Source organism: Peromyscus leucopus, chromosome 18 (genome assembly GCF_004664715.2).
Source record: "Peromyscus leucopus breed LL Stock chromosome 18, UCI_PerLeu_2.1, whole genome shotgun sequence".
Lineage (NCBI taxonomy): Eukaryota > Metazoa > Chordata > Mammalia > Rodentia > Cricetidae > Peromyscus > Peromyscus leucopus.
The window spans coordinates 12,433,452-12,457,016 of record NC_051078.1 but is presented as its reverse complement, the minus strand read 5'-3'; the positions used below and the strand labels follow the sequence as shown (position 1 = coordinate 12,457,016).

The 23,565-nt window shown below is 44.5% G+C and overlaps 1 protein-coding gene and 1 non-coding gene across 2 annotated transcripts in view; one reads left to right on the top strand and one right to left on the bottom strand.

Moving 5' to 3' along the window:
- Positions 1-11,807: 11,807 nt before the first annotated feature.
- On the top strand, positions 11,808-11,880 carry Trnaa-agc. The gene has a single exon. It is a non-coding gene; the product is annotated as a tRNA-Ala (tRNA).
- Positions 11,881-19,252: 7,372 nt separating this feature from the next.
- Positions 19,253-23,565, bottom strand: part of Rap1b (RAP1B, member of RAS oncogene family) — a 35,500-nt gene continuing 31,187 nt past the window's right edge. Inside the window, exons 7-8 of the mRNA XM_028869630.2 lie at positions 22,674-22,790; positions 19,253-20,580 (exon numbers count right to left, since the gene is read on the bottom strand). Coding sequence (XP_028725463.1) covers positions 22,704-22,790 — 87 coding nt within the window. The 3' untranslated portion in view covers positions 19,253-20,580; positions 22,674-22,703. The remainder of the gene's footprint in view (positions 20,581-22,673; positions 22,791-23,565) is intronic.

The following is a 23,565-nucleotide window of genomic DNA, read 5'->3' as shown; positions in this document are numbered from 1 at the left end:
TTTTCTATTTCTGCCCTATTCAGCCCTTTTCGGTTTATAAAGCCAGCCCCTCTGCAGGGTTTTGAGCTTCCCTCCATTTTGTGTGTGGGTTGCTGCCCAATGCATGAGTCTCTGATAAGAGTCAATTAGGTCTTTAATATTCATGTTGAGGTTTTGCTCTCTGACATTTCTAAAACAAAATGCTCACCCAGTCACAATACGCCTACATCACATCAATATTGACAGAATGGCACAGTTAGAGCTGGGTTTGGTGGCACATGCCTATAATCCCAAGTACTTGAAGTTTGAGACCAGTCTGTTGGTCTATTTCGCAAGTCACAGGCCAGCCAGAGCTGTGCTATCTAGAGTCGTGTTCTCTCTCTCTCTCTCTCTCTCTCTCTCTCTCTCTCTCTCTCTCTCTCTCTCTCTCTCACACACACACACACACACACACACACACACACACACACTATTTTTTCTGGCTTCTATATTTCTAGCTTGTCTTGAGTGCCTCTGTGCAGCCTTTGATGTACTTCCCGTAGGCCTGGGAAGCTGGTCCCCCTGTCCAGTGATGGTTCCTAACGAGACCAGCACTGGGGAGACCTGTGTTTTCCGTGCCCAGGGCCTTTAGCAGAAGCATTTCTACCAATGAGCAAGTCATCAGTGTTGTTATCCTCTCTTCTTCCGAACACCTTGCCCTCCATTTTGCAGCTCTGTCCTCTTGGATCTCCCAGATCTCGTAGAGTCCCAGGCTTAGGTGGTTAATTATCATGGTGGTTATGGGACCCTAACAGTAGTCTGGGAACTAGGGCTGAATCCAACATTCCTTTCTTTCCCTCTCCCATCTTTTCCTAGCTAAACTTTTTTTTTCCTGCCTGATTTGGTAATTGCTACTAGTGATTTTCTTTTTAAAAATGATTTACTTTTATTTATGTCTTTGTGTGCTGTATGACTGTATGAGTTTATGGTATGCATGGTTTTGTCTTAAAAGGTCTTATTAGTAAAAAACCCAGAGCCAGATATTGGGGTTAAAACCTGAGAGACCAGAGGAATAGGACAAGACATGCAAACCTCACCTCACCAGCCCTCAGTCTCCAAAGAGAGCTACTTCCTGTCTACCCATGCCTATATGCCTTTCTGCCATCTCACTTCCTTTCTCCGCCCAGCTATATCACTTCCTCTTCCTCCCAGCTCTCTCACTTCCTGTCTGTCTGTACAGACCTCCAGACCTTTATGGTTAACTGGTGTTAGGATTAAAGGCGTGTGTCACCATGCCTAGCTCTGTTCCCCAGTGTGGCCTTGAACTCACAGAGATCCAGACGGATCCCTTCCTCCCGCGTGATAGGATTAAAGGCCTGTGCTACCATTGCCTGACTTCTATGTTTACTATAATGGCTGGCTTTTTCCTCTGATCCTCAGATAAGCTTTATTACACAGATAAAATATCACCACATTGTGTTTTGCTTTTTTTTTTTTTTTTTTTTTTGAGACAGGGTCTCTATGTAGCTCTGGCTTTCTTGGAACTTACTATGTAGATCAGACTGGTCTCAAATTCACAGCGATCTGCCTGCCTCTGCCTCCTGAGCGCTGAGAGTAAAGGTGTGTGCCACTGCTGGCTGTTGCCTGTGTGACTTTATGTTTACCACATGTGTGGAGGCCAGGGGCCCTCGGATCTACAACTGGAGTATAGGTAGTTGTGAGGTACCTGCTGTGGGTGCTGGAAGTCCAGCTTGGGTCCTTTGGAAGGACAGTACTGAGTTCTTAACCACTGAGACATCCCTCCAGCCACCAAATGGTTTTCTTAGTATGAATACATGTTTTGTCTCTCATAGAAAATAGGGAAATACACAGAAGCCGAAGAACTAATGTGAGATTCCTATGACCCCTTCAGCTCTCTGTGACTATAATTCCAGGAGATATCCTGATGGAGATCACCCAAAGTCAGGCATGGTAGGACACCCTGCAATCCCATCACTCAGGAGGGAGAGGCAGGAAGACTGTAACTTCTAGGCAAGCTTGTGCTACATAGGTGAGTCCCTGTCTCAAAAACAAACAAAATAAAAGTCCGCCACTTGAATGCAGTTAACTGACAGAATTAATTATTGTTTATGCCAGCACATTTTGTATTGGCTTGTTTACGTAGTGAAAACAAACAGTAGAGATTACATTATACACTGTTTCATAAGTTGTTGATTCGATTAGCACGAACATCTTTTCATATCAGAACTCGTTCAGCTACGGCTCTGGTAACTGGGCTGAATACTTCGAGGGTAACATTCCTTTGGTTTCCATTACCGTTTCTTCACCCCTCAATGCACTCTGGTTTCACCCTACACCGTGAGTGGAAACTGTCCGAGGCGAGGTCACCAGTGGGCTCAGCAGGTTTCTCTCCCTTTCTCCCCGTGGAGCTCCCGACACCGCCGTTGGCCAATCTGCCTACTTCCTCTCCTGCGATGAGCCGCCATGATTGCTTAATGGCCTTTCCTGCTGCCCAGGCTTCTCTTGGTTTGTTTCCTCTGCGGGCTGAGGAAGTCTGCCCTTCCTTTAAATACTCCTTTCCAGACCAGAACCAAGCCTAGCCCTCAACTCTCCGGTATCTTAAGCCCTAACTGCCTCGAGTCTCCAGATAATGCCTTGATTTTGCTTTTCAGACTAACACACACAGCTGCCCCTTTGGACATATTGCACATCAGCACCAGACAACATAATGCCAAACTTAACTCTCCCAAAGTTTCCATTTTGACAGAAGGTCACCTCCTGTAAGTCTGGAATGTAACCTCAATAGAACCGGAAGTCCCATGAGGCTGGAGGCTCTGCCTAGTACTCTACCCGGGTGTCAGCAGAATGGTTCTCTCTCTCTCTCTCTCTCTCTCTCTCTCTCTCTCTCTCTCTCTCTCTCTCTCTCTCTCTCTCTCTCTCTCTCGTTGTTGTTTTTGTTTTTGAAGACAGGGTTTCTCTGTGTAGCTTTGCGCCTTTTCCTGGAACTCACTCTGTAGCCCAGGCTGGCCTCGAACTCACAGAGATCCGCCTGGCTCTGCCTCCCGAGTGCTGGGATTAAAGGCGTGCGCCGCCGCCGCCGCCGCCGCCGCCGCCGCCGCCGCCGCCGCCGCCGCCGCCGCGCCGCCGCCGCCGCCGCCGCCGCCGCCGCCGCCGCCGCCGCCGCCGCCGCCCGGCTGGTTTTCTCTGTTTTGTTACCAAATCTCTGATATGCGTTCCACTGCTGTTGCTTCCCCATTAGTCCCAACTCATCACAGTGCCCAAGCTGAACTTCTTGCTTTCTCCTCCCAAGAGAGTGCTCTAGCCACACTGCTCTGAGCATCAATCTCCCTCCAGGTTCCTCCACATGGCAAGGTTAACTCCAGGCTGCTTGATTCGGGTTTATTTGCCTGATACCACCTTGTACTTATCTCCGCCTCCAATTTTAAATTCTGGCCATATTCAGTCTCGGTTCCCCAAACATTCAATGGCCATTTGAGACATTTTTGTTCACTCCTTCTGAGGATAGACAGGATGAGCAGAAAGAGGACAACTTTGTGGAATCAGTTCTGGGGATCAAACTCAGATCTTCGGGCTTGCTTGACCAGGACTCTACCCACGGAGCTATCTCGTGGCGGGAAGCTTGCTTGCTGGAGGTTACGAGCACAGTCTTGGACACCAGGCTTCCTGATATACATGGTTGGTGCTGGGGATCTAAGCCACACAGCCTTGGATATGCTAGGCAAGGGCTCTAACACGGAGTTACACCCTCAGTCTGAGAATGTATTTTCTTAGGATGGCTGTGAGATCAAAACATAAAAAATACCATCAGAGACAAATGCCCGGAAGCTCAGACTTCAGAGCTGCGCTGCCTAGGGTCACCTATCCGATGCTCTATCAGTTTCAGCTGCGTTGTTAGGGCCACCCGTGCACGCCTCAGTTTTTTCTTTTTGGTTGAAATCACCAGATCATAGGATTATTAGGAGGACTGGATGATCTGTATGTAAGGACTTGGAACAGCACGAGGCACTGTAGTATCTGTGACATAGTGGCCTGTACAAACACAATCTTCCCGTGATTCATCATTTCAGCTTTAAAAAAAAATAAGATTTATTTATTTACGTATTTGTTTATTTGTATATAAGTGCATGCCATGGTCTGTGTGTAAAGAGTCAGAGGATAATTTATAGAGGTTAGTTCTCACCTTCCACCATGTGGGCCTTGGGCATCCAACTCAGGTCATTAGGTTTTACAGCAAGTACCTGTATTTGCTGAGCCATCTCGCCGACCCAACTCTAGAATGATTACCAGCCTATTGGGCAACATCAGACTTGATACACAGTGCTGGAGGTGTTAGAGGTATTTTCTGAGATGCTGTGACATTAGCAGAATTTTTTTTTCTGTCTGAAGAGTTCAGTATAGTTAACATGTTACATGTATAACTATACATGTTTGCAAGCTCTCTTTTTGTCCTCCGTATAAAGAAAATCAATGGATCTTCTCCAAAAGAATCCTTTGCTTATCCATTCATAAATCTTTAGCTGCCTGCCAAGAGCCAGGCACTGTGCTCGGATCTGGGCCACAGAGCCTGGGGGGGGGGGCGGAAGCAGCATGTTCACTCTTTTTTTTTTTTTAAATAATTCATTTATTTTTATTATGTGCATTGATGTTTTTGCCTGCATGCATGTCTATGTGAGGGTGTCAGATCTTGGAGTTATAGACAGTTGTTAGTTGCCATGCGGGTGCTGGGAATTGAACCCGGCTCTTCTGGAAGAGCAGCCAGTGCTCTTAAGCGCTGAGCCATCTCTCCATGCACCCTCCCCCCCCCGCCCCCTCCCCGTGTTCACTCTTTAATCTCCTGCAGTCATGCAAAAAGAGTCGGGCATGGCTGTGTGTGGCCGACTTAAGAAACAAGGAACAAACAAAATCCAAAACAACCAGCTTCCCCATACACCAAATAGTTAGCTATCGATCAGTAACCTGAAGCAAAGTAGAGCTCAGCTGTGAATGTTTTTCAGAGGAACCTGTAAAACTTATACTATAGGGGTTGGGGATTTAGCTCAGTGGTAGAGTGCTTGCCTAGCAAGCGCAAGGCCCTAGGTTCGGTCCTCAGCTCCGGAAAAAGAAAAGAAAAGAAAAGAAAGAAGAAAAGAAAAGAAAAAAGAAAAGGAAGGAAAAGAAAAAAGAAGAGAAAAGAAAAAAGAAAAGAAAAGAAAACTTATACTATAACAGACCCTGCAGTGGTTTGAAAGAAAATGGCTTCCAAATGGCACTATTAGGAGGCGTGGCCTTGATTGAGTAGGTGTGGCCTTGTTGGAGGAAGTGTGTCACTGTGGAGGCAGGCTTTGAGGTCTCATATATGCTCAAGTCACGCCCAGCGTTTGACTTCACTTCCTGTGGCTGCGGACCAAGATGCAGTTCCTTCACTCTCAGCTCCTTCTCCAGCACCGTGTCTGACTGCATGCTGCCATGTTCCGCCCTGATGATAATGGACTGAACCTCTGAAAGTGTAAGTGAGCCCCAATTAAATGTTTTTCCTTTATAAGAGTTGCCATGGTCATGATGTCTCTTCGTAGCAATAGAAACCCTAACTGAGACAGGTCCCCAGACCTTAGTAGGCCTCCAGAACTTAGCACATCTGACTCCATGATGAAAGTGCCACTCAGGCCATAAAACTCAGCACATAGACAGCAACACCAGGCAAAATGGAAACAAAGACTTAATTCATCAAAATCCATAGTCCTGGGGAAGTGTCTAAGTGTACCAACCTTGCTTTTTGGCTTCTGTAGTTACACTTCTGGCTAACTGTTCTTGTTAACTGAAGTACATCTACTCAGGATATGTTTTTTTTTTTTTTTTTTTTTTTTTTTTTTTTTTTTTTTTAATGTGTGCTTAAAAGCTCACCCTGAGAAAGGCTCAGGGCTACATTGGGATCTGGTAGATACCTACAACTTTGGTCTTGACAGACTGGGTAGCAAAAGATATAGGAAAAATAGTTAGATTCCAAGAAGTTTATGATCAGGAGAGGGGAAAATATTTATACACGGAATGTAAATTGTGTGTGTCCTGGAACTCAGGTGTTTTATTTGAATTTCATATGGAAGAGGGAAAGTTGACAGACTATAGCTGACAGTTGGGATTATAAGTATATGGCCCCCAAGCCAGGCCGTAATTACTGATAAGTAAAAACATTAAAGGTATGCATATTAATCGAGTACCATTTGATGTTCCTTTCTTTTGTGTTTTTTGGATATGGTATCACTGTATGCCAGGACAGCTAGTAAGTCCCAATGTCACCCAAGCTGGCCCTGAACTCATGGCAATCCACCTGCCTCGTCCTCCTCATCACTTGTCACTTCAGTTCCAGGGGATCCAACACTCTCTCCTGTCCTCCACAGGCACTGCACTCACCCACACACATAATTAACAAATAAAAAGTGACGTTCACCTAAAAGAGACAGTAGCTGACTGTGAGCAGTGTTCCTCCACGGTCTCTGCCTCAGCTCCTGTCTCCAGACTCTTCCCCGGCTCCCCTGGATCATAGACTGTAAACTGTAAGATGAAACAAACCCTTTTGTCCTGGTTAGCTTGTGTCAACTTGACACAAGCTGGAGTTCTCTGAAAGGAGGGAACCTCAGTTGAGAAAATGCCTCCATAAGATCTGGCTGTGCTGCTGTTTCAATGCACCTTCGCACTGTGCTTGTGCCTCTGGTGCCTTAAGCACGGTGTGTTTGGGGTGACATTTTCAAGGAAGTGTGAAGCCTTGCCAGACGAGTAAATCATCGGCAGTGACCCCTCTTTACAGACACTGCAGCCGCCATCAATAGCGGAGATGATCTTAGGAGCACCTGAGACACTCGGATCGTTATCTCCGGTTTACACGGGACACTCTCTAGCTAAACCACAAAACCACGACTGCAAGCTCAGCACCCGTGTTCTTCTCTTAGCGTACTTCTCTGCAGACACAGGCATCCTGCAAACCCAATGCATGGCCACATTTTTTTGGTTGACTTATTAGAATTTTAGGACGGCTTTTATTCTGTCTGGATTGTATTCTGTGAAGGTGGCTGGCGCCATCTTTATACAAATTTGATCAGGAAATAAAAGAAGTCACATCCAGGTTTTTTTCTTCTTCTTCTTCTTCTCCTTCTTCTTCTTCTCCTTCTTCTTCTTCTTCTTCTTCTTCTTCTTCTTCTTCTTCTTCTTCTTCTTCTTCTTCTTCTTCTTCTTCTCCTTCTCCTCCTCCTCCTCCTCCTCCTCCTCCTCCTCCTCCTTCTTCTTCTTCTTCTTCTTCTCTGCTCTCCAGTGTCACCACCTGGTGACATTCTGCCTGGTTTGATGGGGAGTGGACTGGTCCAAGGGTATCGCTCCTCTGGCACTTGTAGCAGAATCTAGCAGATGCTCCCTTGTGCTCTTAAGAACACAGGTGAGGATGGGCATGGTGACGGACGCCTTTAACGCCAGTGTTCAAGAGGCAGCAGAGGCAGGAGGATCTCTGTGAATTTAAGGACAGCCTAGACTACTGAGCAAGTTCCAGGACAGACAGGGGTACAATGAGACCCGGTTTCAAACAAACACAGGAGAGGAAACAAACAACAACAACAACAACAACAAAACCCTAAAACAAAAACGACCATGACAAAAACATCAGGTGAAGCCAGAGTGGTGGCTCAGGCTTGTCATTTCAGCCCTCAGGAGCTGAGGAGGGATGGTTACAAGTTCAAGGTCAGCCTGAGCTACTTGGTGAAGGCATCGTAAACCACCACCACTTGTGAGAAAGGTTGTTCATCTCAGGAGACTCAACTCAGTGGAATTTTTTTTTTTTTTGTTTTTGTTTTTTTGTTTTTCGAGACAGGGTTTCTCTGTGTAGCTTTGCGCCTTTCCTGGATCTTGCTCTGTAGACCAGGCTGGCCTCTGCCTCCTGAGTGTTGGGATTAAAAGCGTGCACCAAGCAGGTCTCAGAGGCACAGGCTGGGTGAGATAGATGGGGATCGAGGTGCAAGGAGAGAGCCAACACACATTATTGCCCGAATAAGTGATATGATGAGAAGTTCAAAGAAGATTCTATGTGTGGTGTGCATACACATGTGTGTCCGGGTTCCTGTGGAGGCCAGAAGAGAGCGTCAGATCTCCTGGAGCTGGAGTTGCAGGTGGTTCATGGGTGCTGGGAATTGAACCTGGGTCTTCTGCAAGAGCTTCCAGAGGTACACTGCACGCAGAGCTATGCTATCTATGGTTCCAGGCCTCTGGATAGTAACATTTTGAGAAACAATGTAACAAATACTTTGAAAAGTAGATGTTACTACACACATAAGGTTGTCTTTGTCAATAGTAAAATACCTTCTAGAGAACTCATGCAAGTGTATTCTTAGGGGCTCAGGATTTAGATTATGCCTTCTAGAGAATTTGTAAGGACACACTCTTAATGGCTGAGGTCACAGTGTCAGTGGCTTAGCACAGTGTCATGCCCTGGCTCCAATCCTCAGCGCCACAGACAGAGAAAAGTCAATTTACTTTCTAAATCAGGAGCAGAAATTGACTTGAAAAATCCCTTGTGAGCATATTTTGAGTTGCAAATTTACTGACATCTAACTATGTGGCTTCTAAAAATAGAAGTGTATTTCAAAGCACAAAAAGATGGGACCTGAGTCTTGGCCATTCGAAGGATGCTAAGGAAGACCCCTGTGAACATTGTCCTTGCAGACTCGGGTGGAAGCTTGAGCCGCTCTCTGCAAGAGGACAGGAAGAAAAATGTGCGCCTCAACACGCATCCTGGCTCCCTATTTGCAATTGAAATGACTGAGTTTAATCTTTAGGAAAAGCTCATACCCCTAAGGGACTATCTTTGCTTCTCCGTCCTTCACAAGATCAACGCAAGTTCTTTTTTTTCCTCTTTTTTTTTTTGGTTTTTCGGGACAGGGTTTCTCCGTGTGTAGTTTTGGTGCCTGTCCTGGAACTCGCTTTGTAGACCAGGCTGGCCTCAAACCCACAGAGATCCACCTGGCTCTGCCTTCTGAGTGCTGGAATTAAAGGTGTGCTCCACCACCACCCAGCCAACCTGAGTTCTTTAGCTGTATAAAAAGGCTGAATTTCAGGTAATATCAGAAAGCTAAATTCTTTTGGCTTTTTGAAAGATTAAAAAAAATTATGAAGTTACAATGCTGACTTCATTCTTTGTAAAATTTAAAATTATTTTTACTTAAGGATAACATAACATTAAGAATATATTCTAGTTATCCATATTACTGCTTCTGCAGCTTCTAGAAGCATGTCACTGTCCACATACCCACATCTATATTTACAGATAATAATGACATTTAGATATCTATGGAGTTCATCTCAAAAGGAAAACATGACAACACAGCTTTTAAAATATCTACATTTGGGCTGGAGAGATGGCTCAGAGGTTAAGAGCACTGACTGCTCTTCCAGAGGTCCTGAGTTCAATTCCCAGCATCCACATGGCAGCTCACAACCGCCAGTAATGCCAGTTTCAGGGGACCCGACACCCATGGCAAAACACCAGTGCACATAAAATAAATAAATAAAAATAAAATTAAAGGGCTGGAGAGATGGCTCAGAGGTTAAGAGCACTGGCTGTTCTTCCAGAGGTCCCGAGTTCAATTCCCAGCACCTACATGGTGGCTCACAGCCATCTGTAATGAGATCTGGCGCCCTCTTCTGGTGTGCAGACATAATGCAGGCAAAATACTGTCTACATAATAGATAAATAAATCTTTAAAAAAAATAATGATAAAAACTCACTTTAGCCGGGCGGTGGTGGCGCATGCCTTTAATCCCAGCACTCGGGAGGCAGAGCCAGGTGGATCTCTGTGAGTTCGAGGCCATCCTGGGCTACCAAGTGAGTCCCAGGAAAGGCGCAAAGCTACACAGAGAAACCCTGTCTCGAAAAAACCAAAAAAAAAAAAAATAATAATAATAATAAAATAAAAATTAAAAAAAAAAAAACCAAAAAACTCATTTTAAAATAAATAAAAATATCTACATTTCAGAAAACACTTTTTCATGAGTTTTGGTTTTATCCCCCCCCACACACACACAACACCTTTGTCCTATCTGGATTTCCTTTATTTCTGTCTCCCTCTGCACCTTTTCCAGGGGTCAGGTCTCTCACACACACCCTCTCCTGCTGTGGGATGTTCTGTATGTCAAATTGCTCTGATTGGTCAATAAATAAAACACTGATTGGCCGGTGGCTAGGCAGGAAGTATAGGCAGGACCAACAGAGAGGAGAAAAGAAAGAACAGGAAGGCGGAAGGAGTCACTGCCAGCCGCCGCCATGACAAGCAGCATGTGAAGATGGCGGTAAGCCACGAGCCATGTGGCAAGGTATAGATTTATAGAAATGGATTAATTTAAGATATAAGAACAGTTAGCAAGAAGCCTGCCACAGCCATACAGTTTGTAAGCAAAATAAGTCTCTGTGTTTACTTGGTTGGGTCTGAGCGGCTGTGGGACTGGCGGGTGACAGAGATTTGTCCTGACTGTGGGCAAGGCAGGAAAACTCTAGCTACACTCTCCTTCCTCCCCCACTTCCCCTCCCTCTGGAGAAAGTTTACTTTTAAACTCCCAATACTTCATGATCTCTCCTCTGAATCAATCATTTCTTTAATGACAAGGTCTTGCCAGAAACTCACTTTGTGGTCCAGACTGCTTCCATCTTAGCAGTAATTCTCTTCTGCCTCCAGAATGCTGGGGTCACAGGCATGTGCCACCATGCCCCACTGTGAATCAACCTTTAAACATAACTGCCACCCCCCACCCCCGTGTGTGTGTCTGTCTGTATCTGCCTATCTGTCTATCTGAACTCTCCAGGCTGGTCTTGAACTTACAATCAGCCCACCTCCTCCTCTGGAGTGCTGGGCTGGCAGGCAGTATGTACCAATCAATCATGATGTGTTCAATTATTCTTCCCATTGGTAGGCACACAAGGCCTTTCCTTCTACACGATGGCAAGCTACACCTAATCATCTTGGTATATGACTTTTTCTCTCTTGGTACAGACGTTAAGACCATCTGGCCAAATGAGTCTTCAATTTTAAATATTTGCAGATGGCTTCCGATTTCTGGCTTACTTAAATTTCTCTCACACTCCCAACCAGGAGCGTAACTTCTTTCTTGTGCTCTAACCTTGGGGACTTCAGGAAGCAGTGTCCTTCCTGCCTTGCAGTCTTCTGACATACTTTAAGCTCCCGAGTATCCATGTTAATTTGCATTTCTGTGACTACTAGCTAAAACACCTGTTTAGGGGCCAAGTGAATTTGTTTTGTTTCTATTTTTTCGATCTACTTATGTGTATGAGTGTTTTGCCTATGTGTGCATATGTGCACCATGTGTGTGCCTAGTGCCCAACAGAGGCCAGAAGAGGGTGTTGGGTCCCCTCCATCTGGAGTCACAGTTGGGAGCTGCCACGGAAGTGCAGGGATCGAACCTGGGTCCTCCATAGGAGCAAGCACTCTTGGTTACTGAGCCATCTCTTTCTAACTCGTTTTGTGTTTTTAGAGAGGGTCGGTCTGTAGCCCAGGTTGGTCTGAAACTCACTTGGAAGCCCAGGCTGTCTTAGCCTCCCCAGTGCTGAGGATTGTAGGTTGTATGCCCCACAAGTGATCTACATCTGTTGCCTTCAACTGTCTGGTTCTAGCTTTTATGTATTTCTTTTGAATTTGTCAACCCTTAATAAGAACCTAAGAACTCTTAATACTTTACAGTTACTTATCTTTTTATCTTGTAGTTTATTTCTCTAGATCTGGCTTTGCAGTACCTTTTACTTAAGATTTATATATTTTATCTAAGTATATATTTAACTATTTTATTTTAAGAATCAGCTTGGGTTGGGGATTTAGCTCAGTGGTAGAGCGCTTGCCTAGCAAGCACAAGGCCCTGGGTTCAATCCTCAGCTCCAAAAAAAAAAAAAAAAAAAAAAAGAATCAGCCAAGATTCCCTTGATCTCTAGTCTTTACTCTCAATCTCATAGACATCCAAGGTGTTTACTGCTTAAATTAATTTGGAAGTCATTTTTTTTCACGACACAGAGGTTTTCATTTTGTGTGCACACATTTCATATATGGTGCACACTTGCCACAGCCACGTGTGGTGACCAGAGGACAATTTTGTTCTTTCTCTCCCACAGGAGTCCAAGGCATCAAACTCAGGTCACGCAGCCTTTGCTTGCTGAACCATCTTGTCGGTCTTGAACTTCTCGGTGGGTTTTTGTGTTTGATGCCAGTGTCATATAGTAACCAAATCCACTTCTGAACTCTTGTCTTCTCTGCTGATGTTTTTTTTTGCCCTTTCACTTATTTCAAGATCAGAGTTGAAATGTATTACATTAATATGGAGAAACTAATGTTTTCGTCTCTCTACTAAGTATGAGTTGACTTATGCTCTTCACGGTTTCATAACATGTTATCTTTACAACTTGACCTTTACAGTGTGAGCTACAAGGGTGGCACCCTGGCCTGAACAGGAAGTCTCAGGAAAAGGCATTGGTGGTGTGTCTGTCGGCTTCCCCTTTTCACTGGTTTGTTCCACTGATGCAGACCCCGCTACCACCCTTTTTGACATCACAGAACCTGGCTTCTTCAGCCTTCCCCATGCCTGGACTGAGGACCAGTGATTTCCCAGGAATCTCCAGGCCTGCAGCCGCGGCACCCAGCCTCAGGATCTGAGCAGCCACTGGGTTCTGGAAGCTTCTCCAGCAGAAAGCTAGTCACTGGTGGAGCTACTTACGACCCTGGCTCTACTGAGTAAGCAGTCTAATAAACCCTCTCTGTCAGTTCTGCCCCTCTAAAGAATCCCAGCTGACGCAGAGGCCCATCAAGAAAATCCTTCGTTCCTAAAATGTATTAACCTTTCCTTTCCAGAGTACAATAAAGCAGTCATGCCATCAGTGACTGACTCCACTGTTCCCCAACGAGTTTTAGGAGTAACTGAGATAAAAAACAACAAACCCTGTAATAGCCTTGGGAAGATGGACAGTGTCCAACCGACAATCCTAACGGAGGTCGGGACGGTGGCACTGGTGGCACTGAAAACGTGTCAACTTCCCAGGGCTGACACGCTTGGCGTATGGTATCCGCCATCTGAATGACATCCTGAGACCAGTGCTTTATTTTCTCTTAAACAAGCGTCCAGGGCAACCAAGCCCATCCATCTGCACCTGTCATCAGCCACATCCTATCTAGTTGCCCTGGCCAGAAGAAGATCCTGTGCTGGTTCAGAGCAATGGGGAAATGCATGGTGGGTGGATGCCACTTCCTCCTTCCAGGATGTCCTCTAAATATTGGTGTAATATGATGAGTGAAATGTTAGCGGCTAACAGCATTAAAGTCTCTGGTTGATTTCTTCTTTAAAGACATGGTCTCACTCGGTAGTCCAGACTTGCCTCCAACTCCCAAGAGCTCGGCCTGCTTCTGCAGTGCTGGGATTAAAGGTGCACCCCAACACATCTGACTCTAGTTCAGATTTCATTAGGTCCACGCCATGTTTTCCTGGAGTCTAAATACTCAGCAAAGAAGTAAATACCTGTGTGTGTGTGGGCAGTATGCCTTTTAAGTCAGGCATGGAATAGAGAGAGAACATTAAGAAAAGGATACCTTGCCGGGCGGTGGTGGCGCACGCCTTTAATCCCAGCACTCGGGAGGCAGAGCCAGGCGGATCTCTGTGAGTTCAAGGCCAGCCTGGTCTACAGAGCGAGATCCAGGAAAGGTGCAAAGCTACACAGAGAAACCCTGTCTCAAAAAACCAAAAAAAAAAAAAAAAAAAAAAGGATACCTCCTCCCCTGCCCATCAATGCTTGAGGCAGGTGGGAGAGCTGCCCCTGCCCACCACCAGCTGCAAGGGAGAGCAGGACCTGCACCTCGCCTGGGCAGCATGAGAGTCAATCCTCTTGCCAGAGGTGGGAGACGAGCATGGGAGAGCTGCCTCCTACTCCCATCAAGGCCTGAGGCAGGAGAATGCTGGTGGTGAGGACAAGGGAGCTGGCAGGCTGACCAACCCTCCAACTACCCAGGCCCAGAAACAGGTTTATGAGTTGGCCCACTCCAACATCCATCCACCCCATCTGTGATCTGCTGGAGCACATGAAGGGATGGGTCCTGCAAACCTGTAAGCTGCAGGATCTCGACCCAGGGAACAACAGGATATCCAAGAGGAGTCCCAGTGAGGGCCCAGCATCAACAATGTAAGCAGAAATCAGAGGTCTCGAACCAGACCAGTGATTCTTTGCAATGAACACTTGCACGTAAAGATATATGGATGAAAGGGTTTACCTAGTGACTCACTGTGTCACGCTACGGTTTCCGTGATGACACTGATCTTTCCTTTTTTCCCCCTCTTTTTTCCCTTAAATTTTATTTCATTTTTGGGGGAGGTTGCAAGGGCAGAGAGTGGATATGAAGGGACAGAGAACTGAATGGGATAGAGGTGCATGACATGAAAGACACAGATGATTTTTTTTTTTTTTTAAAAGAATACTCCTAAGAATCAAAGTGGGCTGTAAGTTGAGGGAAGAGTCCAAAGCTGAGATCACCTAATTCCTTCACTCCCTCCTTTCTGGAGTGTTTACAGAGGATCATTGCTATAGTCTTGGGCAAAAGCTTTAGCACGGAGCCCCACCTGTAACCCCCTTTCTCCTCTGTGACAGGTTTTGATGTTCTCAAGGCTGGTGCCCTTCTGTTTCTTCCTCTTGAGCACTAAGATTTTAGGCACATGACACCATACCCAGTTTACCTCATTTCTTAAAATACCCCGCCCCCGCCCAAGCAGCAGGACAGGGTAGAATTAAAATCTTGCAAATAAACACCACCATTCAGGCTCTAAAGTTCTTTTCTACCACGGAGCAAATGCCTGATGGGGTAGTGACTCATGGATGCCTCACCTAATCCTAGGATTGCTCAGAATACCTGCAGAGCAGTTTAAACCCAGGACTGCCTGAGGGGCTTCTGACCTTTAGGGAGGTCTGCTGACAATGCCCCCCTAAGGATATGCTGGCACCCCACATCTCAAACCTTTGATGGTACCCACAGATGCAATGGAAGGTTTGGCCGATTATCTTGGGTTATCCTGCTGGACTCTGAATGCCATCACGAATACCTTTAGATGCCCCAGAATGGGCTCTCTTCTAGTATCCTCGGTGCGTGTGCAGGCCTACTGACATTCTGATTTGGGAACATGAGAGAACACGCCCCTGGCTTCAGTCACCACAGCTGTTAGAACATCCCTCCTGTTCAGGACACAAATATATCTTTCCCAGAGAATCAGACAAATAGAGGTATAGTTCATCATAAAAAAACGCAATTAATACTCTCTCTCTGAAACATTTCTGATGACGTGCCCAAGTATCATTTAAAAAGAGTAAGAGGAAAAAGTGGTACATGATGGGGAAGGGATGTGGAAGAATCTTGAAATGTCCCATCTGTGGCGGTGGCTTGTATTGGTAGCTGTGACACAGCTCAACTTGGATGTCTGCTAACACTAGCCCTGGGCACTTGGCTGGTAGAGATTCACACAGGCCCGGTATCAAATGGGACGGCATTTCCAAAACCGTCCTATCATTTCCTTAGATTAACAGTCAATTCCCCACCAGAAAGTATACGAGCGCAGGAATGGTGATGTGTGTGGTGAGAGATGACATTCGTGATCGCCACCTCCTCTGCCATCAATCTACCCTTGTAATCCAACCCTTCCACCCCAAGCCTGCTTCTACCAGGTTTCCACGCTTGTTCTTAGGAAAAGAAACTTCACCTACACTTATGAGTCGGGGCAACTGTTCAAATGTGGCTATCTAAAGAAGACACACTCGACATAAAACTACCCTTCCATTTTTTTTTTTAAATGTAGGCATAACTACAGCTCCTTGCCAGCTTACTTTATCTTCATTGGTGATCAATCCCTTAGCTCCATACCATCCTCAGACATCCCGTTTCTTTCCCTGAGTCTTGATACCCAGGCCATTCCAGTGGCTCTCAATCTGTGGATGGTGAGCCTCTATCTCCAAAAAAATTATGATTCACAACAGTAGCAAAATTACAGTGATGAAGTAGCAATGAAAATAATTTTATGGCTGGGGTCACCACACCATGAGGAACTGTATTAAAGGGTCGCAGCCTTAGGAAGGTTGAGACCCAATCAGTTAACTAATTCTCCAGTCACTCTTGGTTTTCTGGGTTTCCCCTCTATCAGAGCAATATTCCCAAGTCACTTCAGGGTGAAGTCTAAGTCGACCATCACTCTTTCCCGGGGATCCTCCCTCCACACAGCTGTTTGTTGCTCGTCCCTGGGGCAACTGCGTTCTCTGTAGCGTGCTCACGTGACTATGAGCCGTAGTGGATTTCACTGGTCCTTCCCACTGATGAGTAACTTACTAAACTTGTCAGCAGACACCAGATCTACCTTAGCATTACTTCCCCAAACCTAGAGCACATTACACGTTTGACAGTAATAGTTTCTTCTTCTGAAATTTGTACTCACAGGGGACACACACACTACCACACTATAAATAGAAATCCGAATGGGTAATCGGCAGATGACAAGACCATGAAAGGCTTTTTGTTCTCTGCCTATTTAAAAACTGCTGTAACCTTTTAACTGCAGGAGACACGTTACTCACACAGAAATCTCCAAAGAGCAGTGTGTAGTTTCCAGAGACCTCAAATGCCGAAGATGCTGCAGAGCCAACGGCTGCAGATGAACAGTTACCTCACTTACCAACAACAGTGAGGAAGACAAGGCTAACAACCCAGGTCTATCGCAGGTGGACAGTAACATAACTACAGTTTAAAATACACTTGTCCTATAAACCACAAAGTGAAAGCGCACTGACAGTTTGAGAGAGAAACCTATAAACGGTTACTGTTAAGGTAGCTGGAATATCAATCACATTTCCACTCGCCAGTCTCTGTGCATGCTAGTCAAGCCCACGGAGCCACACCCCTGGCCTTGGGGTCTACACTCAATGGAGACACACAGTAAGGAGCTAAAAAGAACACCTGTCTGTCGAATCTAAGATAAGATGATTAAAGGAAGAAAGCAAAAATTTCACAATGGAATTTTTAATGTCAATTTATGGTAAACAGTCTATGTTTATCTATTTAATCGGAAAAAACAACAACCCTGAACTAGTGTAAAAACCAAACAGCTGCTTAGGGTCCGAAGAGAGCCAGCTCAGGAGGAGGTACGGCGCTCATCACGCAGCTGTGGCAGCCGACTGTGATCTCCGTGCAGGGGAGGGAGGCAGAGGCAGGACCCAGACAAGGCAGCTGGCTAGACTAACAGGACCTGTGAGCTTCGGTTTCAACTGAGAGATCTTGGCACGATACAGAAGGTGGGGAGTGATTTTGGAAGACACCCAACATAGATCTCTGGCCTCCACATACCGGGACACACCAAGTGCATCCACACACATGCGAACATGCACCACATACCGCACACACACAGGCAAAAAAGCAAGACCCACAAGTTTTTAACATTTTTACAAAAACACATGAGAAAATGGTTTTCTTCCTAGAATCAAGCTTCCTCAACTATTCTCGGGAACACGAGTAGGGGACTCTGTCCCCTGTCCTTTTCCTATCTTCCTATTATTCCTCTGAACCTCCAGGGAAGTCCACCTACACGTTATTTCCATACCTTGGATGCAGCTTCTACTTTCGTACAAGAGAAATGGTCTTTATATAACCACAGCCTACTAGAGTTCAGCAGCTGGACAAAGCTGACCTACAGGACTGCACGACCATTAATCCCCAGGAATGCTGTCAGCACCCTCATTTAGCAGAGGGAAGGCTGGGGGTGCAGTCAGATGGTGGAATGTGAAGCCTTGGGTTACAAGAGAAAGGGTACCTAACCATGGTCACATGGGAGGGAGTGGTAGGGTTAAGAACCCAGAAAACCTACTTCTGCTTCTTGTTTGTTTTTGTTTTTCAAGATGGGGTTTCTCTGTGTAGCCCTGGCTGGTCTGGAACTCACTCTGTAGACCAGGCTGGCTTCAATTCACAGAGATCCACCTGCCTCTGCCTCCTGAGTGCTGGGATTAAAGGTGTGCGCCACCATCGCCCAGCACTTAGTTCTGGTTCTTGATTCCATATTCTTATTTACTATATTAAAGTGATCATGTTGTACTCCTAATACTTATCTGCCACTAAGGTGTTTTCTCCATCGGATCAGCTGTAAACTAGGAATTCTAGGCCAGCACGACTGAAGCACATCAGTTTATTCACTATAAACTGGGAATGAGAGGTCTCATCACATCTAGTGGGCACCCCCAGGGATGCTAGTTTAAATTCTACGATACGGAGGGCAACCCTCACAATACATTACCTAGTACGAAACGTCCACAGTAGCAGGGTTAAGAAATCTTACAGACAGGGACTCTAATAGGGCAGCACTTGAGTTGATCTCAGTTGTTGCTCTATCTGTAATCCCAGCAAACCCTTCAATAGTTCTTGACACTTGGGTTTTATCTGCTGGATGAGTACTTACTGCTCAACAGATCAACAGAACACAGTCAACTGAAATGATTTTAGTGTCCTACCTTCTGGAGGCGTCCCCAAATGATTATAAAGAAAACAAGCTTTACCAAAACATGTCTCTCAGGGATAAAAGAACCAGAGTGTCTACAAGAACATTTTCTTTAGGCCTTCCAGGGCATGGAACTCTGTGATTTAATACGTAACAAGTAGGACTGTCTCAACGAAAGCCTTTAATGTCCCATTTCAAACAGCATGTGGTGAGGATTGGCACACACCTGCAAATTAGAAGGTCTCACTACGTAATTGCTCCAGCAGCTGGGAAATACTATGAAAAAGTGTAAGAGCTTCTTTACAAATTTCACAAATTCAATGCACATATAAGACAAACATTATTATCTAAAAGAAAAGTAGCATGAGTCCACATAAAAATTTTATAACCTTATTAATATTGTAAGCATAATTGGTGCAAACTTCTGTGTACTAGTTCCCCAAAGATTTGCATTCTGCATAAAAAAGTCCATAGTGCAGTCCCCAAAGTATCTGAGTCCTTCCTCCTCTTTCCCACCCCAAAGAGCTACTGAACACCAGCCAAAGGCATTTGTTCCTAAGGAATACTGCTTGATTTACAACATTCTTTCTCAAGGAAAAGTTCAAAGGGCAGTTTTATGTGGATACTCAAACAATTCTAGAGAAGAAACAAGAAACAAACCAAATCCTGACATCTTTCATTCATCATTCTTGGGATTAATTAAGAGTCTGGTTTACCTGTATGTTATAAATTATGAAACCACACTGTAAAATAACACCTATCACATTTAAAAAGGTAAACCCATATTTATTTACTAGCACTGTTAAAACATTACACAAAACACATTCAAGTGGCAAGTAATTATACTGCAAGCCCTTGCACGGCAATCCAAATTTATTGAACTACGGATGCTAAGTTATACAAAATTGCACCACTTTAATTAAGGCTTTTAGTTTACATTTGGCCACCTCAAAGTCGTTGTAACATCAGGTTGGTCAATTTCAATACTGTGGCTCCCTGTTGGATGGACACACAATCTTTACACCCAAACGTTAATGCATACAAAGCAACAAGGCATTGTTAAATAAAACCGCAATAGTTACTGCAATTCGGCCTTGTGACCAATTACACATGATTAAAATTACTTCCCACATTCACATCCACAGTACTCGTCCACCAGTTAACAGCTCAACCAAAACGTTACCCATGTGAAACAATCACTAACAGGCAAAGATACTACACCTGTATATTTGGTATTGCAGACACACATATGCATGAGCAAGCAAGGGAGTCACAGTGAGAATCTACAGCTGCAGAAGCCTGGAAATGATTTACAAAAACTGTTAAATCATTAAAAAATTGTTTGAAAATATACACTTCTTGTTGTAGACCCACACTGTACACACAACTATAAACATTGTTCCCTATGTAAACAAAAAAGGAAACATATAATAAGGAGATTTGAAAAGCCTGGACATTTCCTTCCCAACAGATATTAAAGGCAACGTCTTTAATCTAAGACATTATACTGAAAGGACTATCATATTTTAAAGACAAGATCACTGTCTCCACAGGTTTTTGAAAAATTAAAAAAACTATATAGCTGTGTTAATCAAAGCGCTTATTTTGTATAATACAATGATAATGACCTTGAATTTAAAAAAAAATTACAGTAAGCTACAAGTATCAAAGAAGCGAAGTTATCTGGAGTAGTCTATATAGGAGCTCTTTGGACTTTCTTTTATTATGCTAAAATAGTGGTGCTTTTAGGATTTACATTATTGTACTCTCCAATACAAAGTCTGGGTGTGTTAAAGTATACAGTACACCGTTTTCATACATGTACAACATTGGTGGATGAAGAATGTCTCTTAGCAGTAATACTGGATGATGTAGCCTCTGGTTGGACCAGCTGCGTACTCTACAACTATTATAGAAGTAAAAATCTCTCGGGATACTGGAAAGTGATTAGAATGTGCAAACTGATAAAGTAGCTTTCATCCGCCTCTTAAGGGTAGGTACCACCACAGGAAAGTCCATGTAAGATGTTGGTAGGTTTGACAAAGTTGGAATGCTGGCACTGTTGAATTGGGCAACAGTTCTTCAGACCTGTGGAAGGGGAGAATAAATACATTACCAGACAGCAAGGAGCTTAAGGAGCCAGCGAGACAAAGGCTCTTGTTCTGGTCATTACATTAACGACAGCTAAGGCGTTTCTATATCTTTATTCCAAAAAAGGTGGCAGTCTATACCGCTGCCTCCTGGAAGCCAGACAAATGAAAATTCTAGGCCCAAAGAAGGAAAAAAGCCCTGTGTAAATTTCTGCATATTACTTTCCAAAGACTAAAAAGAAAGTGGAGGCTAGAGAGACGGCTTAATGGTAAAGAACACTGGCTGCTCTCCCAAGGGACCATGGTTCCATTCCCCAGCACCCACATGGCTGCTTACAACTGCCTGTAACTCCAATTCCAGGGGACCCAACACCCACTTCTGGTTTCCTTGGTCGCCAGACATACATATGGTACTCACACATGCACGCACGCAAAATACTTATGTACTTATGCACAAAAAACAGAAAAAGAAATCTTAAAAAATTGTTTATGATCCTAGAATTACATGTGAGATACAAAATGTACGTCTAACCAGGGTTTCTGCACCTATTAGAAAATGAAGACCTTGACTTCCCATTTCCAGCAGAGGCCAAAAAGCTGGTTCAGTGAACTCAACAAACTGAATTTATTTCATGACAGTTCTATACTACTTTATAGTTGATAAGTTATAGTTCCTAAATCCACATTTATACAGATTCAATCAACTTGTAGATGTAAATAAAAATAAAAAGCTTGTTCTATACTAAAATTACATGTAATCATGTTTTTTGAAGGAAAATTAAAATTAAAAAATATTGAAGTAGCCAGGCGGTGGCGCACGCCTTTAATCCCAGCACTTGGGGGGCAGAGGCAGGTGGATCTGTGAGTTCCAGGAAAGGCGCAAAGCTACACAGAGAAACCCTGCCTCAAAAAACAAACAAACAAAAAAATTGGAGTAATCTGGAGGAACAAAATCTGATTTGTCAGGCCAAAACCTGCTTACTTTGAGTGACTTTCCAGACGCATGCCTATGCTGAAATACCTTTTCTTTTATTCACTTGAGATAAGCACTCGATATGTAGCACAGGTCGCCCTTGAACTTGGAGACCTTCCCTGCCTCAGCATCCTGAGTGCTGGAGTTACTCAGCAAATAAGACACAGACACAGACACAGACACAGACACAGACACTCTCTCTCTCTCTCTGTCTCTCTCTCTGTCTCTCTCTCAAGATGGAGCCAGGTGTGGTGGCACAAGCCTTTCATCCCAGGCATGCAGATCTGTGGGAGTGTGAGGCCTGCCCCTTCTGCACAGCCAGTTCCAGAAGAGCAGAGCTATGTAGTAGGGAAAGAGAAACCTTGTCTCAAAAGGAAACAAGTTCTCAAGGCAGTGACAGAATGCTAACTAAACAGGAGACACTCACCAGTGGCACACAGTCCTAACTTTACAAACGCTCATCTCACGCAGTGCCTCTGTAGTCTACAATGGAAGGTACCCTTCCTTAGCCTTCCTTTGGTTAGACTCCGAGGTTGTGGGAGTCGTCCTCTCTGCTGAGGACTTCCGCTTGCTCTTCCTTGTACCTCTCACCTTAACGCTTCCGATTCTCACATATGTCCCCTAAACTAAACTCTTAGTTAACACACCAGTTTGGGGCCCCGATAATGGGCCTCTACAGAACCCATAACAGCATGGCAGAAACCACGGACTCAGAAGCTGGGCAATCTACTGACATTCTGGCTCTGCTGGTGCCACTAACTGTAGGGCTGGGCAGTGCTCATTAATCCTGGAGTTAAGTACAGACAGAGAGTCTTTTTTGTGCCCAGTCTCCTCATCTGTCATGTCTTGCCTCAAAGGCTGGTTTTCAAGTGTCCTCCCCGCTCGTGGGTGAGTAGAGGCATCGCCAGCCTAGGTTGCCATACCATGCAGGTTTTAAAACTGTCTCTCTTCTACTATAACTCAATTACCTTACTTCTGATGACAGAAGTACCTCATTAATAATCGAGTTCCCAGTATTATCACACTACGTCACGGCATCGATTTTTAAGGGCTGACATCATTTGCTGGCTTTGCTGGCAGTCCCTGGAAGGAAGTTAAGTAAGATGGACGTCACATACCTGGCTCAGAGCTACAATGCACCCAGGACATTAAAGCAGCTGACACGATGACTTTTTGCGGGCTTTCCCAGGCACTGGAGTTTTCCTGTTAATTTGCCGCACTAGGTCATAAAAGATCTGCAAAGACATTATTATTATTTATTTATTTTTAAGAGAAAAAACAAGCTCAAAACCCAAAAATGAAAAAGTGAAGCAAGAACAAAAAGCTCCTTGCAATTCCTACAGCTATAAGGAAAACCCTAGACAGCCAATATTCATTTGCAGAATGGGTAAAGTCAGTGTTCTTACAAATACCAAGTTTTTTTTCCCTGAGAAATTTAAAAATGTTTTCCTTAAAGTAAGTACTTAGTTGAAGGAGCTGCAGAATTCTATCCAATTCAGGTAGATCTCTCCTATCCTACCAAAAAAGAAAAGAAAAAGAAAAAAAGCCCCTTTACTGTCTCAGATCTTTCTGTACGCCTCTGCTCTACACGGCTCTTCCCCCTTCAAGAACCACGCCCGTCGTTCTGAGTTTCAGAATGACAAATACTTTTCCCTCAAATCCTCAATGAAATTAATGTTTTCCCACACTGGCCTTCTGCCCAACTTTCCCTTTAACAGTAGTTTCATTGTATAAGCATTACAAAGACATTGAACTATTGTTACTTCTTTACATGCATATACTCAACAAGACTGTTTTGCCTGTAAGAGCACCTATTAACTTGGAGTTCTATTGCAGGACTTTCCCATTAATTGAACATTCTTTAGATTTTATGCGTGTGTCTCCTCATGAGTTTATGCAGAGGCCCACAGAGGTCAGAAGAGAGCATTGGATTCCTAGGAACAAGAGTTCCAGATGTTATGAGTTGCCATGTAGGTGCTGGGAATCGAACCCAGGTTTCTCTGTAATAGT